This window comes from Anas acuta, chromosome 12 (genome assembly GCF_963932015.1).
Source record: "Anas acuta chromosome 12, bAnaAcu1.1, whole genome shotgun sequence".
Taxonomy (NCBI): domain Eukaryota; kingdom Metazoa; phylum Chordata; class Aves; order Anseriformes; family Anatidae; genus Anas; species Anas acuta.
In genome coordinates, this window is record NC_088990.1 from 1867135 (window position 1) to 1886580 (window position 19446).

At 42.1% G+C, this 19446-nt stretch overlaps 3 protein-coding genes across 6 annotated transcripts in view; all 3 read right to left on the bottom strand.

The window, feature by feature from the left end:
• The window catches only part of MAP2K5 (mitogen-activated protein kinase kinase 5), a 125774-nt gene extending 122965 nt beyond the window's left edge, over positions 1-2809 (bottom strand). Inside the window, exon 1 of one of the 3 annotated variants that reach the window (XM_068695374.1) lies at positions 2533-2809. In XM_068695374.1, coding sequence (XP_068551475.1) covers positions 2533-2667 — 135 coding nt within the window. In that variant the 5' untranslated portion in view covers positions 2668-2809. The remainder of the gene's footprint in view (positions 1-2532) is intronic. The other 2 variants (XM_068695376.1, XM_068695375.1) reach the window with 2 other exon arrangements.
• A 9350-nt stretch (positions 2810-12159) lies between these two features.
• C12H15orf61 (chromosome 12 C15orf61 homolog) lies at positions 12160-14703 on the bottom strand. Its single transcript, XM_068695826.1, has 2 exons — positions 14324-14703; positions 12160-12906 (listed from the first exon to the last, which is right to left on the bottom strand). Exons 1-2 carry the CDS (start codon positions 14652-14654, stop codon positions 12779-12781), a joined length of 459 nt encoding a protein of 152 aa, XP_068551927.1. The 5' UTR covers positions 14655-14703; the 3' UTR covers positions 12160-12778.
• Positions 14704-15094: 391 nt separating this feature from the next.
• IQCH (IQ motif containing H) overlaps positions 15095-19446 on the bottom strand; it is an 80666-nt gene continuing 76314 nt past the window's right edge. For both annotated transcript variants that reach the window (XM_068695818.1, XM_068695819.1), the window contains one exon: positions 15095-18466. In XM_068695818.1, coding sequence (XP_068551919.1) covers positions 18365-18466 — 102 coding nt within the window. In that variant the 3' untranslated portion in view covers positions 15095-18364. The remainder of the gene's footprint in view (positions 18467-19446) is intronic.

The following is a 19446-nucleotide window of genomic DNA, read 5'->3' on the forward strand; positions in this document are numbered from 1 at the left end:
AAAAATTGTGTGTTCTCAAAGGTAATTCTATGGGGTTTTCTCAATACAAAACAAAAGGTGGACTTGCCTTAAAAGAAGGAAAAACAACCTTCCTATACAGCTTCCCTCAGCCCTCAGCTGCAGATCTGGGGGAAAACACCTGGTTTTTGGATCTGGCTATCAGGTACACTCACTTCCCAATGAGCCATTGCTCCGCAGGAAAACCATGAGCTGGGAGAAAAAGGGTACCTGGAGCTCCTGTGCCTGCTGCTTGGAGACAGCCAGGCAGTACGGGAAATGGTGGGGTCTGACCGCATTATTACTGTTCAGTAATTTTCCTTAGTAGGGAATGTTTTGATTCTCGGTGCTATCTTTAATTGGTACTCGAACATAAAACCCTCTGTAATTGCCTACAAGGTGAGTGAAAATCACAATGAAAGGCAGGACAGCAAAAGGCTCTGGGCCAGCCTCAGTCCTGCCCTCTCCAGCCACAGGTGGTGCCAGATCTACCACGCTTCAGCGCACCGAGCCTTATTTCATTTAATTTCTGAAGGCAGCATATAAATTAAATACACACGCATGCTGTGAGGGCAGCTCCTCAAACACAATCACTTAAACAAATGAGGGCCTTGAGACAACTCAGACCTTACTGAACTCCTTCCTACCATGGCCAAGATGTGTCACCACGGTGTGTCCTGCTGTACGTAGCCCAACACTGCTGGTGAGGGCAGAGGTACTGTGGATATAGCTTTGAAAACTGAAAATCATCATCAGCGACACAAATGTGACCTGATGCAAAAATCCTTTCACTCTCCCTCGACAAACAGTTGGGATGTTTTAACCCAGGAACAACTCACTCTGTTCTACCAGTGAGTGGGATATGAAATAGGACTGCTAGCTGGCTACAAATAAACTGAGATAAGCATCAAAATCCACGTGGAAGGGGAAGAATCAGAAGCCTCCAATTTCTCCGCATGACTTCAACAGTAATGCAGAATAAAACAGAATAAGACCGACATTGCATTAGCCAAGCCTGCCTACAGTTCTTGGCTTTTGAGCATGGATGATTTGTGTAACTAACCCTAAACTTGCTGATCACAGGAACTGCCCATCTAGCAGCAAGGAGAATGCTCTGTGGGACCCCCGTTAGATCACAGTCCCTTCACTTTGACTTGTCGTTCGTATTGTATGTCAGATCCCCCCCACAACCATCTCACCAAAAGCATTAGCAGTGGAGTCCTCACTAACCAGAGATGTGCCAAGCTGAAGACTGGCCTAACACATCCTCCCTGACTCATTTCTTTCACACTTAGCGTGGCCACGGCTCTCGGGAAGCATCACTTCCATGTGACTGCAGATTACTGCAGGTGCTGATGACCTCAGGTGCCCCTTGAAGTCCTTGTGGTCCATCGATCACGACTCTTAGAAGCCTTCAGATGCCAAAGGCTCTGCCAGGCTCTTTGAGTGTGCTGGAGGTAGGTCCTCAAATTTGCAGCAGGGCAAGGTTGTGGGTACCTCACTAGACCCAAGTTCAGTCCTTCACCCTGATCCAACTTAAAAATTAGGGGAGATAAAGCTCCTTGAGCAACTGTGCTATGGTACTTCTGCTTCCTTGAGATCCAGCTCCAGAACATATGATCTTAGTGTTGTGTCACAACTGAGCACAGTTTCATTTTAACTTCAGGTCACAAAGTCACACACTGGCCACAGCCGCTGCCTGAGGGAGCAGCCGTAAGCACCACGACAGCACCGCAGAGCCTCACACGTACGATGGGACCTGACCACCGTGCTATGGCTGTGCTGCCTCAACACCCCTCCAGCTTCAGACTCTGATCCCCAGAACTCACTGCTACCCCAAACCAAGTAAATCATAAGCTGATTCCTACTGCAAGGCAGTTCAAGCTTAAATAGCTCTTCTTTTTCAGCCCCACTTGCTAAACAGACTGTACAGCCCACGTTTAAGGTGTGCATAACTCCAGCTGCTTTTGTGCTGAAGCAACAAGGCTAAGCACTGAAAAGCAAAAATGCTTTAATGCTTTTCCAAAGCCATGCCCACAACACCTGCAACAGGTGCAAAGGGATTACCTGGGCGGGGATGGAGGAGCTTCTGCAACTCTGCGGGGCACAAGGGAGCCCTCAGGAGGCTGTGGGGCAGCTCAGGGCCAAGAGATGCAACAAACCCACAGCACCATGTGCGGGGCACACAGCTCCCACACCCGAGATGACGCTGATTTCCACATGACAACTTTCCCAGTCGATCCCAAACCAACACCTCATCACCACCTCACGTCGTGCTAGCAGGGGGATGCTGTGCATAGGGCAGGACCAAACCCTTGGAGGGTTCCCTTAGGACACGACTGGGGCCTTTAACTGCGCACTGCTCTGCAGCACGGCCTCTTGGCTGCGAGCCCCTCTTCGGGGCAGCATCACCTCCCCTAAAACCCACTGCCATGAGACCCTTCCTACGACCCAGGGGGTTATTTCCCCGTTAGAGCCCCCCAGCACAGACCCCCCCCAAGAGCCGCCGCGTCCCCCCCCTTTGGCGGCGCTCACCAGCACGTCCCTGAAGAGCAGCTGAGGCGCCGAGTGGACGGTCCAGTCCACGGCCCCGCCGTCGGGGATCTTGATGCGGATGACCAGCACCTGGCTCTCCATGGCGCTGGAGGGGCCGCAGAGCAGCCAGAGCATCCCCGCCCCGCCGGGCTCACATGCTGCGGCGGGCCGGCGGCGGGGGGCTGCCCGCCGGGGCCGGGGCCGGGGCTGGAGCCGGGCAGCCTCCGCCCCTCCCCGCCCGCAGGAAGGACTCAGGGCCGCCCCGCTGCCCCGGAACCAAAACGGAGACGCCGGGAGGAGAGAAGGGGGGCGGAATAATCATAAAAAATAGAGAGGAGGAGGAGGAGGAAGGAGCGGAGGCGGCGCCATGTTGCGGGAGGAGGAGGGCGCGGAGGCGGCGCCATGTTGCGGGAGGAGGGTGGTGGCGGTCCCGCTGAGGGGGGCGCGGGGCCGTGTTCGTCCTCGGTTCCAACGGGAAAACTCTTCCTGAGGCAGCACGGCAAACATATCGGGGCTCCTGCCTTAATTAAGAAGTTTGGGAAACGTCCAGCGCTGCTGGCCTGCAGAATGTAAAGTAATGGGGGCTGCTCAGGTGGCAGAGCTTCCATAGGAACTCACAAAGCTTTTGCCTTTGGATTATTTAGACCGAGATTCCTCCTCTCAGTACATAAAAATCCAAACATGGGCTCCTCAAGCCATTCTTCGCAGCCCTGTTTCCACTTTGGGGCCACATCCTTGCCCTAAAATGCAACAGACCCCAAGGCCAAAGAGTAAATGGGGCCCTGCAAAGAGGCCCGTGCTCATCACTCGTATTGCTCTTGATCTAAATTAGCAGAACTCTAATTCTGTAAATACTTCGTACCGATGTCCAGGTAAAAGGCATTCATCCAAGGTTTTCTCCATGGCTCTTCAGAAGACCAGCCATTTCAGAACAGCCTGCTACAAAACATAGCCCCAGGGAGGCAAGTCCTTGATAAATGCTTAAGCCCAGCTTCCTCAGCAGCACCAAGAATGGGTATAAAAAATAATATAAAATAGCTTATTTTTTGACAGAAGTTAGTGAGAAGGCTCTCTGCTTGGCACAGTGCAGCAGCACAACACTTCGCTGCTCAGTTCAGAGCATTAATCTCAATTGTAGGCTATGGATCTGTGCATTTTATCACAATCTCTCACATTATCATATATGACAAACTGGACTGTTTGACTTATAATATCAATTTTGAGGGGGATAAATGGAATGTGCATTTGATTTAATTCTGAACCATCTTCAAGCTTCCTCACATCAGAATTTGACATTGTTTGAGCTTGAGGGGGAAAAAAGAAAAACCACAATCTTTCAATGGCCATTAGCAGAGATAAATTTTATCTCTGTTCAATAACTTCATAATTTAGTTCCTACACTACAAATTAATAGAGCCCCAGCTCCTAAACATCTAAGGAATTGGTGCTGCCCACATGGACTTCCTTCTGTTCAAATGAGCCTTTTACCTGAGGTCCCTGTATACCTTTCAATCAGGTTCATTTCAATCAGATTCATTTTCTATTAAATTTGAAAGAATGGGATACAAAATCATAGAATTTCTATGGAACTGCAATTTTTCTAAAATGTCTTTTTCATTTACAAGACTATGGGGAAAACCAACCCAATTTGCCAAATTTGCATAAATATTATGTAGCTTTTCCAGGGCTAATCATAACCTTATTCCCCCATTCTGGTTTGTGTTGATGCAGATGTAATCAAACTTCAAGTTTTTTATATCTTATGAAGTAAAGTGCATCAAGTATGTGTGTCTGGATACAGGTTTGTTTTTGCTACATATTTCTTTAGAACCCATCTTTCATAACAGATTTCCATTCTACCTGCACTGTTTGTAACTCAGTTAATCACCCTCCACAATTTCTGGTATAATTAAATAAATCTGTATTTTCCCTCAATGTTGGGGGGAAAATGAGTAGCAAAATACAGGTATTTTTAATATATTTTTAATATCTCATAAAATATTCTTAAAGTTCAGAAATTGTCCAAAGAATCTCTTTAAAACTTTCTGACACAAGCAGTTCAAGAATTCCAAAGGAATAAAATAATGAAGCAGTCCAGTTTTCTCCACTAAATCCAGCTGACATGCTGTCAGCAAGAAATATGCATGAATTTCCTATTTATAATTATGCATTGGAAGTTATTTTCTATCTACAATGACTTAATATTCAAATTCTGCAAGGGAACAATATGCCAGTTCTTTAATTACAGGAGGATCACAAAGCCCTTGACTTCTATAAATTCTATTTTTATTTGTGCAGGGGAAACATCCTTCTTCAGTGCCACCGACTTCCAGGCTGGCTGTGTGCTACAAGTGCAGGAACAATTGTCTCAGAGCAGTCTGCTGCTGCTCTCTGCTGCTTTCCATTGCCGTTGGAAAGGATAGAGATCTGGAGATGGCCACGTAAAGGAAATAAATTTTTGTTTTCAAGGAAAAGCAAAATGCTGACACACAAAAATACTAAAATTACCACCTTTGCCATGCTGCAGGATCTCAGAGGAGTATCAGTAAGCGGTATGGAAATAATGCTGTACCCCACTGATTCCCTGTAACATGGTTATCATGGCAATTTGCGAGGCCCTCAAAAAGTAAGGAAATAAGTTATTACTTGTTTCCCTCTCTAATTCCCACTGCAAAGGAAGCTATCTAACACACTCATTTTCCATCTTTTCACTACCACAGGCAAAGTTTCACTACCACAGATGAAATTTCTAGTCCTGCTAGCAAAAGTCCATAGAAAGAAGGGGAAGGAAGGACAGAGCTGACGCTCCTGCCCCAGTTCGTGAATATTCCTGTTCAAGGACCTGTGTCTAGCAGGTTTCCTCTCCCCATTTTCCTTGCCATCAGTGGAGGGATGCATGAGCTGAATCTTCAGAGCGAATCAGGCCAGTGCAGATGAATAATGCAGTGCTCAGAGCTCACACAGTCTTCTCTACACAGCACTTCTTTACCTACATGATATTTTTACACCAACCCTTACAGTACACACACTGTAATCTTCAGTGGAAATCAGAGCAGGTAAATTATGCCAGCTGCACTTGGCTGTATGAGGAGCTGAAGTGCACGAACAACAGTATTAGGACCACAAAATATTTTCTGCTATCCTATGCTCAGATCATTGGGGAGAAGGAAATGAGGCACACAAAGGAAGCCGAGGATAAGGCAGAGTCAGGACGTCCCACATTTTCGTTATGGCTCCTACTGAGCATCTCTGGGAAACTTTAACCTCAGTACCACCAGAATTTGCCAGTTTATGATGCAGGAACAACGTGCATTTACCACGTAACACACTATATTTGGCATTTGTTAGCAACACATGCTAAAAGTTATTAAACATTTTAACTATTAAAAATGTTTTGGTATACTGCAATACTGTACTATGTTACATCTAATTCATATACAGTATATAAAACAGACTCACAGGAAGCAGAATCTAAATGCTAGTCCTTGGTTTATCAAATTTATCATCTCTGGCCTTTCTTCTCTCAAAATGCATCTCCCAGGAGAGTATCACCCAAGTGTACCACCTTGATAACTACAAGCATAGATCCAGATCCCTTAAAACCTGCTCTGAAAACTTGCAGAAAACAAGCTGCCTCCCTTCCAGGCCTTCCCACTGCTTCTCAGTCATTTTGCAGGGGTTTAAACAGGCAGAAACTCAGCGCTCAGAGCCTCCGGACACAAATCAATGCCACTGAGAGGCAAAGGGCTGTTTGCGAACCAAAACTCAGGACATTAATTATCTTATTTTCAATTCAGTGGGAGCAGAATCCAGCCTTAAACAGATCTATTAAAACTCCTCATCATCATAAATTCATTTTGAGTTGAAAAAAAAAAAAAAACCAAAGCCGTAAATTTGATGTTTAAAGCTCTTGCTTGAAATTATGAACATACCTTAAAGAATACAGGCACGTTTCATGCATAATAAAATTAATATTGTTTAAACGCTAGATATGATGCACAATTACTGAAAAACTGCAGCACAAACTCGACCAGTTGGATTGAGCAAAAATGGCTGTGTATAGTTAATGATATTACTGTACTGCACCAGACCAGCTTCAGGGTCTGTATAATTGTTTCTGTCAACCTATAAATTCTTGAGTAACAACAAAATTATTGTGATTTTTCTTACTAAATAATTCATACATCACAAAGCATGTGTATAACCAGGCCCATGAATCACTAAGCGTATAACAACTGTATCTAATGGCATTTCTTCTTCTGAGAAGTAGATTTGACTTTGCAATAGTTATAATTTTAGTCAAAAATTTCAAGTGTTCTTTCTATTTTTGTTTTTCTATTGTTCTTTTTTCTATTTCAAAATTTGCATTTCAAAATTGAAAGTTTCCTCAGTCACTTGTTGTCCAAAGGACCGCTTTGAATTGTGTTTTACAGTTTTAAATCTATTAGGGTTATTAATATCATCGCAAGTAATAAATTAGTTTTATAATGAACTAGTACAGGGCTCATAAACTGTGCTTAAAGTGATGCAATTGCTATTAAAATCTAAGCCATACATATTCTACCTTACCAAGCAAATAGCAACCATAATGCATCCGAACTGTCTTCAGGATAACACAAAGTACTCCATCATCTCAAATCTAGTGGCTTCCTCTCTATTTTCTAAATGCGGAATAAATATGTATTTGGCTTTTCTGCAAGACAACCGCCTCATTGCAAATGTTAATAATCTGGATGGGTTCTTGAGCACAGACAAAAATCGTGACCTCTCACAACACTGCAGAAAGCTCTCATTATGTGGACTGCACATAAAAAATACGCTTTTCTTTCTAAGAACGTATTGCAGTGCATTTACTAGAACATTATGATGTATTAGCATAAATAATTAAGGTCAGACTACACTCATCTCTGAGTAATAAATAGTTTGTGATACATGAGCCTTCTTTATTTCGGCTGCGTTTATTCACTTTCTAATTCACAAAGGTCAATAATTTACACTGAGTTTCCCAATCATTAATGCAAATTTTGGTGTTCCACTGCACACATGCTTTATTTAAAAGACTTAATTGCAAACACAGTAATACCATCTTATTCTTTTCTAGAAACCAAAAAACCTTTAACTAAACTTGGAATGTATTAGTGATGATTTCTATTTTGCATTCCCCTTCCTGCAGCCCCTGAATTGCCACTTTTTGTTGGCACATTTCAGCTGAATGAAGTAGCCCAAGAGCACACGACATGTCATCCACTTCTGTAACTGTGTGTTTCAGAATAATGCCAAGACAACTTCCTTTTCTGTAGCGAACATGATTAAGGAGTTACAGCAAAGCCAATTTAATTTAAATGGCTGAAGTAAATAATATATGAAGCAGAATCTCCTTTGTTTCTGGCAAAGTTGGTGTAAATCAGAAGCCTAAGGGCACTCAACTATTAAGAAATACCTACGTTTCTTTCAAGAATAGCATACATCAGGGAAATCTACAATTATGGTTTGCAAAGAGATTTAGACAACCAGGGTGTTTATAGTGCTGCTAGCTTTTCAAAGGTGGCTATTTAGTCAATTCAAACTTTTCTTCATTTTTCTTGCTTACAAAATGATTCCAATAAATCCTATTCCATCAATTTTAAGTTGTCACAACCAATAAGGCCTGTGACAAAATGCAGGAACACTTCTCTTTTGAGCGCAGGAAGAATGAACTCTGGATTCCTGTTCTCCTTTTCCAGAACGTGTTAGTAGCAGGAGGAATGTCAGCAGGTTTGAGAACACTTAAATCTCAACAGAATTAGGCTGAGGCAAGCAACTTAAAACCAGACATGTTTTGCTTATTCTCAGTTACGTTCTAGACATCCTTCCTACCAAATCCATCCTTTCCCATCCAAACACCATTCCACTCCTTTTATGCCACTGAAGCAGTTCTTGCTCAGTCTCATTTGCTCAGTCGGTTTGTCAGAGAAGAAACATTTCCTCCACCAAATTTTCCTGCAGGCTCCAGAAGTACTATATGTAAAACCATTGGTCCCCTTCCCTTCTCCAGCCTCCCAAGTCTCAGCAGTTAAACAAGAAGTTACGGGGGGAAAAAGCCTTCCTCTCTGTCGACGAGTAATTCACCTGCCTTCCTACTGCAGCCAGATCTGCTTTCAGTAAGGCAGAGCTGGTTACTGCACTTTCACATAAGAGCTCAGAAAGGACTGACGTTTTTTCTCAAACAATTGACTCAAATTCAGGCTAAGGTGGTTGCTGCAGTTTTCTGGATTTTCAGCATTCACGGTGTACATTGGAGAGTAAGGACAAATATCCAAAAATCAAGAAAAAAAGATTCTATGCACTCAGAGTTGCAGCATTTCAGGCACAAAGTAAGTTGTGGAGGGATCCAACTGCTGCATAACTCAAAGAAAGGAGGTAGCTCCAGGTTCCTGGAAAAAAACCCTGTGAAGTGCTCCAGGGAAAGGAGGGTGATGCAGAGGAAGGGACACAGACACTTATGTTTGAGGCAATGTGAAGTACCAACCAGAAACAATTGGGAACATCCATCTGTACTTCGCTGCCATCTGTACTTTGATATACCTAAGTCTAGTATTCATTTACAATGGAAAAATGCTAAGAACTTCAAGTTGAAATTGTGTCTGCTGGGAAGGTTTTCAGGTAGTACATCTTCTAGCAATAAAAGCAGTGCTATTATCCATAAATATATATATATATTTAAGTACCATGAGCTGCCTAGAATGTAAGTTGCATTAGTAGTCCCAAATGTTGTTGAAACCACCATGAAAACACCCACATTTTGACACAGTTTGGAGAAGCAGACAATAACAGAAAACTGTATTTCTTGGGGTACTATCATTAGCGCTACACAGTCTCTAGTGAAACATTTGTCAAACATACAAAAAGGTATAAAAGTGAAATATAGTAATTAAGACCTGGGCTTTATCGATTGTGTGGCTTAAGTAATTTTTCACTACAAACATAAGATTTAATAAGTATAAGTAGTTAAAGATCCTGACTTGGCTGTAGTCATTAGCATGTAATTGAACTGGTAAAAAAGATCAGTTAAACCTATGTTGATTACCACCTTATCTTTGAAAGGCAATTAAGGACCTCAATCATTGCAACAAGATTTGATTGTGCAGCCTTTATTGGACATTGATCTTTCAGCAAAGCGCAGTTACATTTTCCATTAATTTACAGTAACACAGTTTAACTTGGATACCTGAGACCATTGACCTAGGTAAGATGTAATGCTAAGCACTCGTTTAGGCGAAGATGCCCCCAGTAGTCATTACTGTTTAAAAAGTCTGCTACAAGAAGTAGCTACCTGATCCTCTGGGTTTAGAGTAAGGTTTCATTTATCCCAAGCAGTTGTTAAGGGAGGTGAAACAAAGCTCCCTGCCTTTTTATGTCATCTCTCGCTCATTTAAACATCATCCTTGAACACAGTGTAGAGAGATAATTAAGGCACGAGTTACAAGATAAACTGCACTTTGTTTCAAAGGAAGCAGAGCAGATGAAATCCACAAAAAGTGAGAAGGGTCACTTGGTAACTCGATCATCTATACAAAAATTTGTCAACAGAAGCGTATGCTGCGTACACAATGTATGCATAGCATAATACACTGAAAAAGGAACTCGTGAAGTAAAACAACTACAAGTGAACTATTCTGGACCAGAGGAATTAAAGACTGGTTCCCTACAAGTTTGCCTCTTGAAGCCATGGGTTTACAGGACAACCCCGAAGGGCCTCACAGGCAAGAGAACACAGGTAGGTGCTACCCACACAAATCCATCTCTGAACTATTAAACTGCTAGAAGCTCATCCTTAAAGCGTACTTTAGAGACACCCTTTAGGTCAAACATTTGGACTAACCTGCAACAGAAGAGCCTCTTCTCCTGAAACTGCACCATCTTGACAGCTCCAAGGCAAGAGCTTACAGCGATGAGGATTCGAAAGCCAAAAGAGCAAGGGTTCAGCTGAGCACTGAGCCATCACAGGACTAGTGCACACTCATCCTTGCCATTCCCACATCCCCCAGAGCCTTACAGAGATGTTTCAGACAAGATGGTATGAGCCTGCTTGGCCATCAACATCACCTTGCATTCAGGCCAAAGCTAAGTAGCCCCCATTTATAGCTAGGAGAATGAGACAAATATTTTACCTTTGTTTGAAGGCAATGAAGGATGTTGATATTCATATTTGAGTGATTTCATTATCATTTAATAACTTGTGTTACCCCTTAAAAATGGCCTATTTTCCATTTTATGTACTGTAGCAGGTCGCATGCAGGCCTTAACGAAACAAATGAACGACTATATTTGCACTCTGCCCTCAGACATCTTCCAGTTCATCCTTTAGCATGATCAGCTTCATAAGAGCAAGAGGTCTATTGATTTTCATGTAATACAAGAAAATATTACATTTGCTTAATTGTTACACAGTGAGATCATTGAACAAGAAATCAAGTCTCTATTTAATGCTGCAAGCAGCACAGAATTGCAGTAATCAATAGGGTAGTTTGTCAAAGATGTTCTCTAAGGAGACTTGCCCATCACCGTATGGACAAGGAGTCACGTTGCCTGCATTTATTGAAAAACAGGTAAGCAAAGTCAGCAGTACACATTATCAGAAATCAAACAAGCTGCAGTGAGTGGAGGTGCAACTCCAATGAAGAGCTGTATTTATAGTCTGGTAATTAAAAACCATTTTATCAACCTCGCGTTGAGACTAAACCTTTACAGCAAGATATTGACAAGATCCGCAGCAATGAATGAGCAGTATTTGACTTTAAACTTATGAGCTGCAGTTATTTAACTTTATCCAATACAGTGAAAATCAGTTCTAGAATAACAACACTAAGTCATTTTTATTATTAATGAGGCTTCTTACAATACTGTATCTTCATCTCTGAGACCCATTTAACTTGTATCAAGAGTATTGGCCAAAATTAAATATAATAGCGTAAGCGTTTCTCTGATTAAAGCATTATTTAGTGTTGCTTTTAGAAAACTGTATTGCTTCATTAATTGGGAAACAGTTCCATTATCTGGAATTAAGTAAAAAAAGTATTTAAATTACATTATACTGTAGCCATAGCTTGATAATAATTTATTTAGGAATAGTGATTACCCTCCAAAAACAGTACCTACTCATTTTACATTTATCTTCCTACTTATGAAAATTGGAACAATCAACTTACATCACCAGACTTGGCATTTAGAATAGACACCATTATTTGCTGGCATTAAAACTAAGCAACAGTAACACATCCTGTACAGGTGTTTTTGTTGTTTGAGCTTATTATCTAATAACTCCCTATTTTCCACTATCCAAATAATTCCCTAAACCTTTTTCTTTCCCTAGGTTTCCAGCTGAGTTTGTGTCTTTCCATCATTGTATTTGCCTCCTCTCAACTACAGCTAAAGAAATCAATTGCTTTGGATGGTAATGAGGGTAGAATCCTTTTCATTCATATTAATTAAAAAAAAAAACACAGCAATTTTTCAGTTAGTGTAGAGGACTAAATCTTTAGATTATTTTGGTTTTGTTACTTACCTATAAAGCAAACAAAAGACAACATAATGAAGGTATTTGGAATTCAAATACAATGTAAAACAAAAAACAAAACAAATATAAAATGTATTTTAGATATTTTATTTAAATATCATTTGAAGAAATGAGATACAAATAGTAATTTTTAACTTATTGGGCATACTTTTCCAAAAAGCCTTCTGGGTAGTTGTGAAGAGTCGCTGCTGTGGATTCATTCAAACATTCTTGCAAATACAACAATTAATATACTACAAAACATGTCATCAGTCTAAATCTGAGCAGCTTAGTGTTTTCAGAGACATTCTGAAAAGTCTGATATATTCACAGTTTCCTTGCCCACATGCTACAAATTCAGTCCTGTAAGTTGGCACACTTCTCTTTTTTAAATCATCAGAAGCTTGTTCAACAGTTCTAGTCACCGACTTATATAAATTGTAACACCCTTAGAAATATTAATTCTTTTCCTGAGGCTTCTACTTTTTCAACTTTACTAACCTCTGCAAAAATAAACCTGTTCTTATGACCAAAAAATTCTGTGAAGCTTCCTGAGGACATGTTAAATAAAAGAATACACAGCAAAAACAAAAAACAAAACAAAAAAAAAAAAAGAATTGCCTTCAGTTCTCTTTTAGTCACAGGGAATAGACATTTGTAGCAGCAGTAACAGGAAAACCCACCAAATGACAGGTACTTGAGGGCATGATTTCAGTACATTGCACCTTCATCTTCTTTATTTAGAAAATAAATAGTAACTGGGCCATGACTCGTATGAACAGTCTCTGTGACACTGGCAAAGAACCAGGAGCCAATTCCATATAGTAAAGTTGGGATGCCTAAGAAAAGACAAAAATGCGTTACATACAAAGATAACAAGCCCGGAAAATTAAACCTGCTGATTAACAGTAAGGAATAATGCTTCAGAAATGAAAATAGAGGAAAAACATTCCTATTAAAGAGTCTTAAGATTCTGCCTTTACTGAAATGCTTACAAGTAGGTATCAGCGCATGCTATGCTTCTTGCCTATCAAACACACATGAATCAGCAGCTGAAGAAGAGCAGCAATGCACAGGAATTAAAACAAAAAGAAAATAGGATGAACGATGTGAAAGATGATCACGTATATAGTGTAATTCCTGCTAATTAAAAACAAAACAAAACACAAAAAAAAAGACACTCAAGCATAAACTCTCTTGACATCCACTTAGCCGCCAGCTCCCAGTTTTGCTGTGGATCAGGGCAGAAGTAGGAAGGAAAACAGGCAGCGACTTCACAGATCAACATGAAGCTGCTCTGGGGAAAAATGAGGTCAGTAGTCAAGACTACCGGCTCCAGCAAAACCAAAACGAGCAGGAAGGTGGATACACAGAAAGTGCCATCATTTTTAGCACCACTGAATTATCCACCTACCACAGAGCAGACACAGGAAGAAAAATGGGGATGAGTTTAGGCCCCAAATTCAGTCAGGGACAAAAACAGTTTAATGTGCTTAGTTATCTAAATGCTAAAGCTAAATTCTCAAAACAGGGTGGTGAGTTGACTTTTTAGTCAGGACTGCCAAACATTTAAACATGCACGGTAGCTGCAAGAGAGAGAGCAGATAAATGGTCCGACAGCGGGGAGGGAAAGATAAAATGAGATTATAAGTTATTATTGAATAAAATCAATTTCTGTGGTTACATTTTCTCTCTCTGACTGGAAAGATCAGCGAATGAGGGCTGGCAGACATTAGGAGCAAAAGTTCACTGAAGACTTGTGAAGGAGAATGTATTTTTAAGTGAAACATGAAGAAACTGATGGAAAGTTCAGTGCTGGCAGTGCCAGTGGCATGAAGAACTGCATCTCCTGAGCAGGTTTTGAAGAATAACATTTCAAAGCATACCTATACCGGTTTGTAAGTTACCATCGAAGCAGCAGCTGTCCCTACCAGGGCTCGTCCTGCCCTGTCGGAGCGCCGGGGCTCACCGGGCACCCCCTAAGGCTTCTCCTCAGCCGAGCTCGGTCCCACACCTCGGCTTTTCGGAGCCAAAGCGACCGGCAGCGACCGACCCGGCCCCTTCCAGCCAGGCTGAAGGCGGCTCCGTTCCCCTTCTCCTCGGGCCGGCTCCCCTGAGGCGCGGAGCGGCTCCGCCACCGGGCCCCGTCCCGTCCCCTTCCCCTCGCCCCCACGGGGGGCGCCCAGACCCCGCTCCCTGCCTCAGCCCCTCAGGGGGGAGCCGAGGGGAGGCCGCCGGCCCCTTGTGTCGACTCACCGGCGTTGAGGACCTTGAGGGCGGTGAAGGCGGCGTTCTGCAGCGCCAGGTCCTGCGGGGCGGCCCGGGAGCAGTGGTACTTGACGAAGGGGAAGCAGCCGGTGCGCAGCACCAGGTAGTTGGCGCCGTCCACCCGCCAGTTGAAGTGCGAGAGGCCGAACTGGTCGTTGAGCACCGCGCTGTACTTGACGCAGAACGAGGTCCAGTGGGGCAGGCCGCGCTGCCTCAGGTGCTGGCTCAGCACCTCCGAGGCGGGGGGGCGCGGAGGAGCCGCCCCCCGCCACAGCAGCGCCCCCACGGCCGCCTCATGCAGCCGCCTCAGCGCCCGCATCCCCCTTCCCCTTCCCCTTCCCCTTCTCCTTCTCCCTCTCCCTTCCTTGCCGCGCCTGCGCGCTGCCGCTGGGCGGGAGGAGGCGGTGGCGGCTGAGGGGGCTGAGGAGGAGGAAGGAGCAGGGCGCCCGGCTCTGCCTGCCTGGCCTGCAGCAGTCCCTCTCAGGGGGCTGACGAGGGTCTGGGCTGCCCCAAACCCCTTTCAAGTGTTTAAAATCCGCAGCCCGTGTCCCGTTGTGTGGTTTATCGGAATGAAAGCCACGGGGTTGAAGCGCTGTGTGTTCTGTTTGAGGGAAAAAAATCATACAGAATAAACTGGGAAGTAGGGGCAGATTTTTCCTTTTAATAATTTCAAGTAATATCTCAAACTCAGCGATCGTAAGCCATTGAGCTATGTAGTATGAATGTGCTAATTAATCAATTACTACCCAACGATGTACCCGGTTTATTTACTGTAGTGTACTACATGTGTGTAGAACCAGCAATTATTAATCATCGTCAGTAACAAAGTTGACTCAAGTTCACCTTCTTATAATTAATAGAGCATATAGTTAGCTTTAATATCTTCCTTTATTAGTAGCAACAGTGACTGAGGAGAGAAAAGAAGGTGCAGTCTGATACTGGTTCACTGAGGTGAAGGGCAGAACTAACGCATTGCATCCTGACAGTGATATTCTGCTATTATATTGCATGGTCAAAATTACCTCCAGTAAGCATATACTGCCTATAAAGTGAACGTTTTACAGTTACTTTGGTTTAAAGAAGTATTTATTTCACAATACCTTGCAGTTAGCTTTGCGTTGCTCTCTGTTAAACGTGAATGAAGGGAAAATTTCTTCAGCCTCCAGCAGCAGAACCTTTCACTGGTTAAGAGAATGTAATTGTGTCTTACACAACGTGTACCACAGATGGGATGAGGTAGCTTCAGTATTTACAAATGCATAGCAAAACACTGCATGCCTAAAAAGTATGCAAGAATCAAGACCAGACATCCTATTGCGGAAACTTGGGCTGTTAGAAAAAGATCTGTGTGTTGTATTCCTCTGCTGTGGAAATGCTCTGTAGCTCCAAAAATGTTTGCAGGGTCAATGTTAAGAGGCAGGGCCTCTGCAGGAAGGGGCGAGAGTATTCCCAAGCACACTGCAAAATAGCTGACAGCAGCCAAGCTATCAATACTGTCAAGGCCAACAGCAGGAGCCACAAAAATGCAATTGCCATGACACACGTGGCTGCGGTGTCTAAGATCAGAGTGACAGTCCACAGGACAGGACCACTGCACCCTAAACAGCTCATAGCCCTGTACACAGAGGTAATATGACTTGATGTAGGTAAGGACACTGAAAGGGGTAGGTTGGCCCTTGGTGTGTTTTGCCTGGAGGCCTTTTCTAGTCTTGAACAATCTTATGTGCCTGAGAAGCTGTGTGGGTGAACATCTAGGCACCTACAGGCTTCTAAGCACTTGCAGTATCAGATGGCAACAAAATGGGGAGAACAACCTCAAATGGGTAATCCATAAGCTACGGACTCCGTCAATTCTTGCAAAAACATGTTTAATGCATATGTTTAAAATATCCTTTGTGATCCATGAAATGCTATCAGCTGAATGCACGTCTTCATTTGCAGCCCTGGCCCATCAAAAGCACAAAACCTTTATTTTAATTGTCTCCTGCAGTTGATGCCAATCCCCACTTCCCCTCACGTAATTCCACATGCATTCCTCCACCCCTAGCAGCTGGGGAATCAGCCTGGGTCTTTGCAATCATTAGCTGCAGAATTCTCTGGGAATTTCTGGTAAGCAGACACACCTGGGCCACCTTTTTCTTTTGATTTCCACATTTCCCACTTGCTTTGTTTCTTCCCAGTCTAGATCATGCTCTGAATAGTGCTAAAATTCCAGCTACAGTTCAAGAACTCTGTTACTGTTAGTGAGTGGGAATAAATAATCCACTAATCTGAACAGGAGAATCATAACGATATTTCTGACTTTTTTGGGGAAGATTTTAACTTCAGTTTATAGCTGCTGTATTGCTAAAAAAAAAAAATAATACATTTTTGGCACCAGCAGCATGGGAGTTGAATGTGAGAGACTGTAAAGCAGTTTCAATCCTTCCATCAGCTCAACGCTCAGAAGTGTTAATAGTAATTAAAAACTTTTTTCCTCGAAATACATTTCACACTTTGCACATACTGAGAAATCTCTCTCACCATGGGAACTTTCAGATCACTTGTTCTCTGCAAAAACAGGTACAGTTTTCTTTTGTCAGAACAGAACAAAGACATAAGGAAGTGCAGGTTTCATTTACTCCTAGGACACTGCAGTCTATTAAGTGCCAGTGAACTAATGAGCCTCTCAGACCTTATGTTGTTCTGGCTTGGATCAAGGCATAATTTTCCTTAACCCTTAAGAAACTAACTGACTCCTTGGCTGATACCGCCGTCTTCTCGTATGCCTCCTCTTCCCCCAGGATATTGGTTTTTTATTGAAGAAACTAGGACATTAATAGAGCTTGGATTTGAAGCTAGGTGAGAATTCCTGAAATAGTTTCTTGGCACTAAAATAGGAGAGAGTATATTATCAATGCAGAGAGGAAAAGGTCAGAACAACATACTTGTGTGTAGCCCTTCAAAGAAAAACAGAGGACAAATATATCTTGTCTTAGTGGAAGAACTAATGAACAATTACACTATGCTTTTTGGCATATTATTTTCTCGGCAAGTGAGAGATCATTGTTGTACCTACCACAGCCAAAAAGACTTCCATTTCTAACCATAGAGTTCTAGGAAGTTTGTTCATTGGCTAAATTTCACATTAGAAAAACCTGTGTAAAATTTCTGTAAAAACAAACAATATTGAGATGACATGTCAGAAAGGAACAAGAACAAATATATAATAATTAAACAAAAATACTTAGATTTTTATTTGAAACATGAAGCCTGTATTTAGAAGACAATAGGTTTGCAAAGGAGTTCAGGATCATAGGACGACTCCTTTCAATCAAGTATAATCTGCTGATTTGATATAGCAATAAAGACAGCATGATACCTCTAGGTGCATGCAGGGGCATATAAAAGAAGAAAGTGTCATTTTCATTTTGTAACATCAGTGACAGAATTTGACTCAGAAAGATTCCTTCCACAGAGAGGTATCATTTTGTACTAAACAGTTCTTCAGTTTTGCAGACAGAAGCACAACAAGATCCAATTCCTGGAAGTTCAGATGATGTATAAGGCACTGGTGTTAACAGTCAGGATAACTAACCAATGGGAGAATTAGCTAGGGATCTTCTGGACTGTTTATATTCATTAACCCAACTTTATGAAGATACAATAAGGTCAGTTATAAGTTGCAGGCCTGATGGAGGAATCACCTGGTAAAATTAAAAGGTCTGCGTTCTGCAGGTCAAGGTACATTGTCTCCTCTCCCTGAGAGGCTCTGATTCTATTAATAAGGTTTTAAAAACAAATACTGTACCTCAGGATCCACCATATGAATATCAGGGATATTTATTATGATCCTCTGCTTTTGAAGTTCATTTTTATGAAATAAGGAATATTCTTCTAAACACATTCAAAAATCATGGATATGTACGATCTCAGTTAATAGTCACAAGCCAATGCTTGTGAAAGGAAAGGAAAACCAAACCTGTTCTTACAGATGAGAAAGCATTTCCAGAAGCATAAAGAGTGAGGCACTTAAACATCTTCAGTTAACTATTTTTTCAGAGCATCTGCTTCAGAAGGTTGCTCTTTTTCCAATTTCAGTTTGTTTTCTCCTGTAACTCCTAGAATTGCTTCAATATCTTGAATTGCCATCTGTAACGGATTCAAGGAATACAAGTTATTTAATGGGTATTATAATGAAATCCAGCAGCCAAAATGCACAGCTGGTACTACTTGCCTTGAAAAGGTAACCAGTGTTACACAGGACAGGATGCAGCAAGTGAATTTACTTTGAACGGTTAGAACTAATAGTAAATATGCACAAATCTTGGATAAATAAAAATATAATTCCTTGCAATCTGTAATTCTAACCAGCTAACAGGTGCTTTATTTCACAAATGTAAATCACTGTTAACTCACTATGAAGATTTCCCTTTTGTAATTTTCTTCTGGTTGCTTTTCACTCCCTCAGATTGAAAAAAATGTTTGTTTTTCTGTAACATGATGAAATTTAATTGTATGTTCTCTAAAGCTGTCATTTCACAGTCTGCTTATTAGAGGAAAACACAGAGAGAGTTAACACTGGAAAGAATCCAATATAAATTATGTAATGTGACTTAAGGTAGGAATCTATAACACATTGCTCCCCTTCACCTATCTACAAAACGCTTACAGACAAGATCTCAGAAACTTTTTTTTTTTTTTTATAAAAAGGTCAGAGAGTTTAGCAAAAGAATTCCTTCTGGAAAATTGAGCTATTCTCTGGAATCAAAAAGCAGCATTGTAATGAGTGCTTGTTTCAGGGCATGGAGTTGGATTCGTGATTGCTTTACTGTCTCCTTTTGCCAGCAAGGTTGTCACAAAGGAGTTTCAGAGCAAATGTAGGCATTCCTGGGGGAACGTTCCCAGTGCAAAAAGCCCCAGCGCTTTGTCCTGCCTCCACAGGCACCTCCCTAGAGCATCCTCTAGCACACAGGGATGGGCACTGTGGGCAGATTGAAAGAGCAGAGAAAAATTGGGAACAAAATTAACTTGTGAAATTGCTGGCACGTTGCAAGATGTGAACTAATGGACTAAGCACTCAGTGTCTGCCTGCTTACAAGAAATCAGTGTTAATAATCTAAGGAACTATT

Bases quoted from the DNA above. Each gene is read 5' to 3' on its own strand.
- C12H15orf61 (XM_068695826.1), bottom strand. From the start codon at position 14,654: ATGCGGGCGCTGAGGCGGCTGCATGAGGCGGCCGTGGGGGCGCTGCTG. The intron at 12,907-14,323 runs GTGAGTCGACAC...GTCTTTTCTTAG, and splicing joins CCTCAAGGTCCTCAACGCCG to GCATCCCAACTTTACTATAT.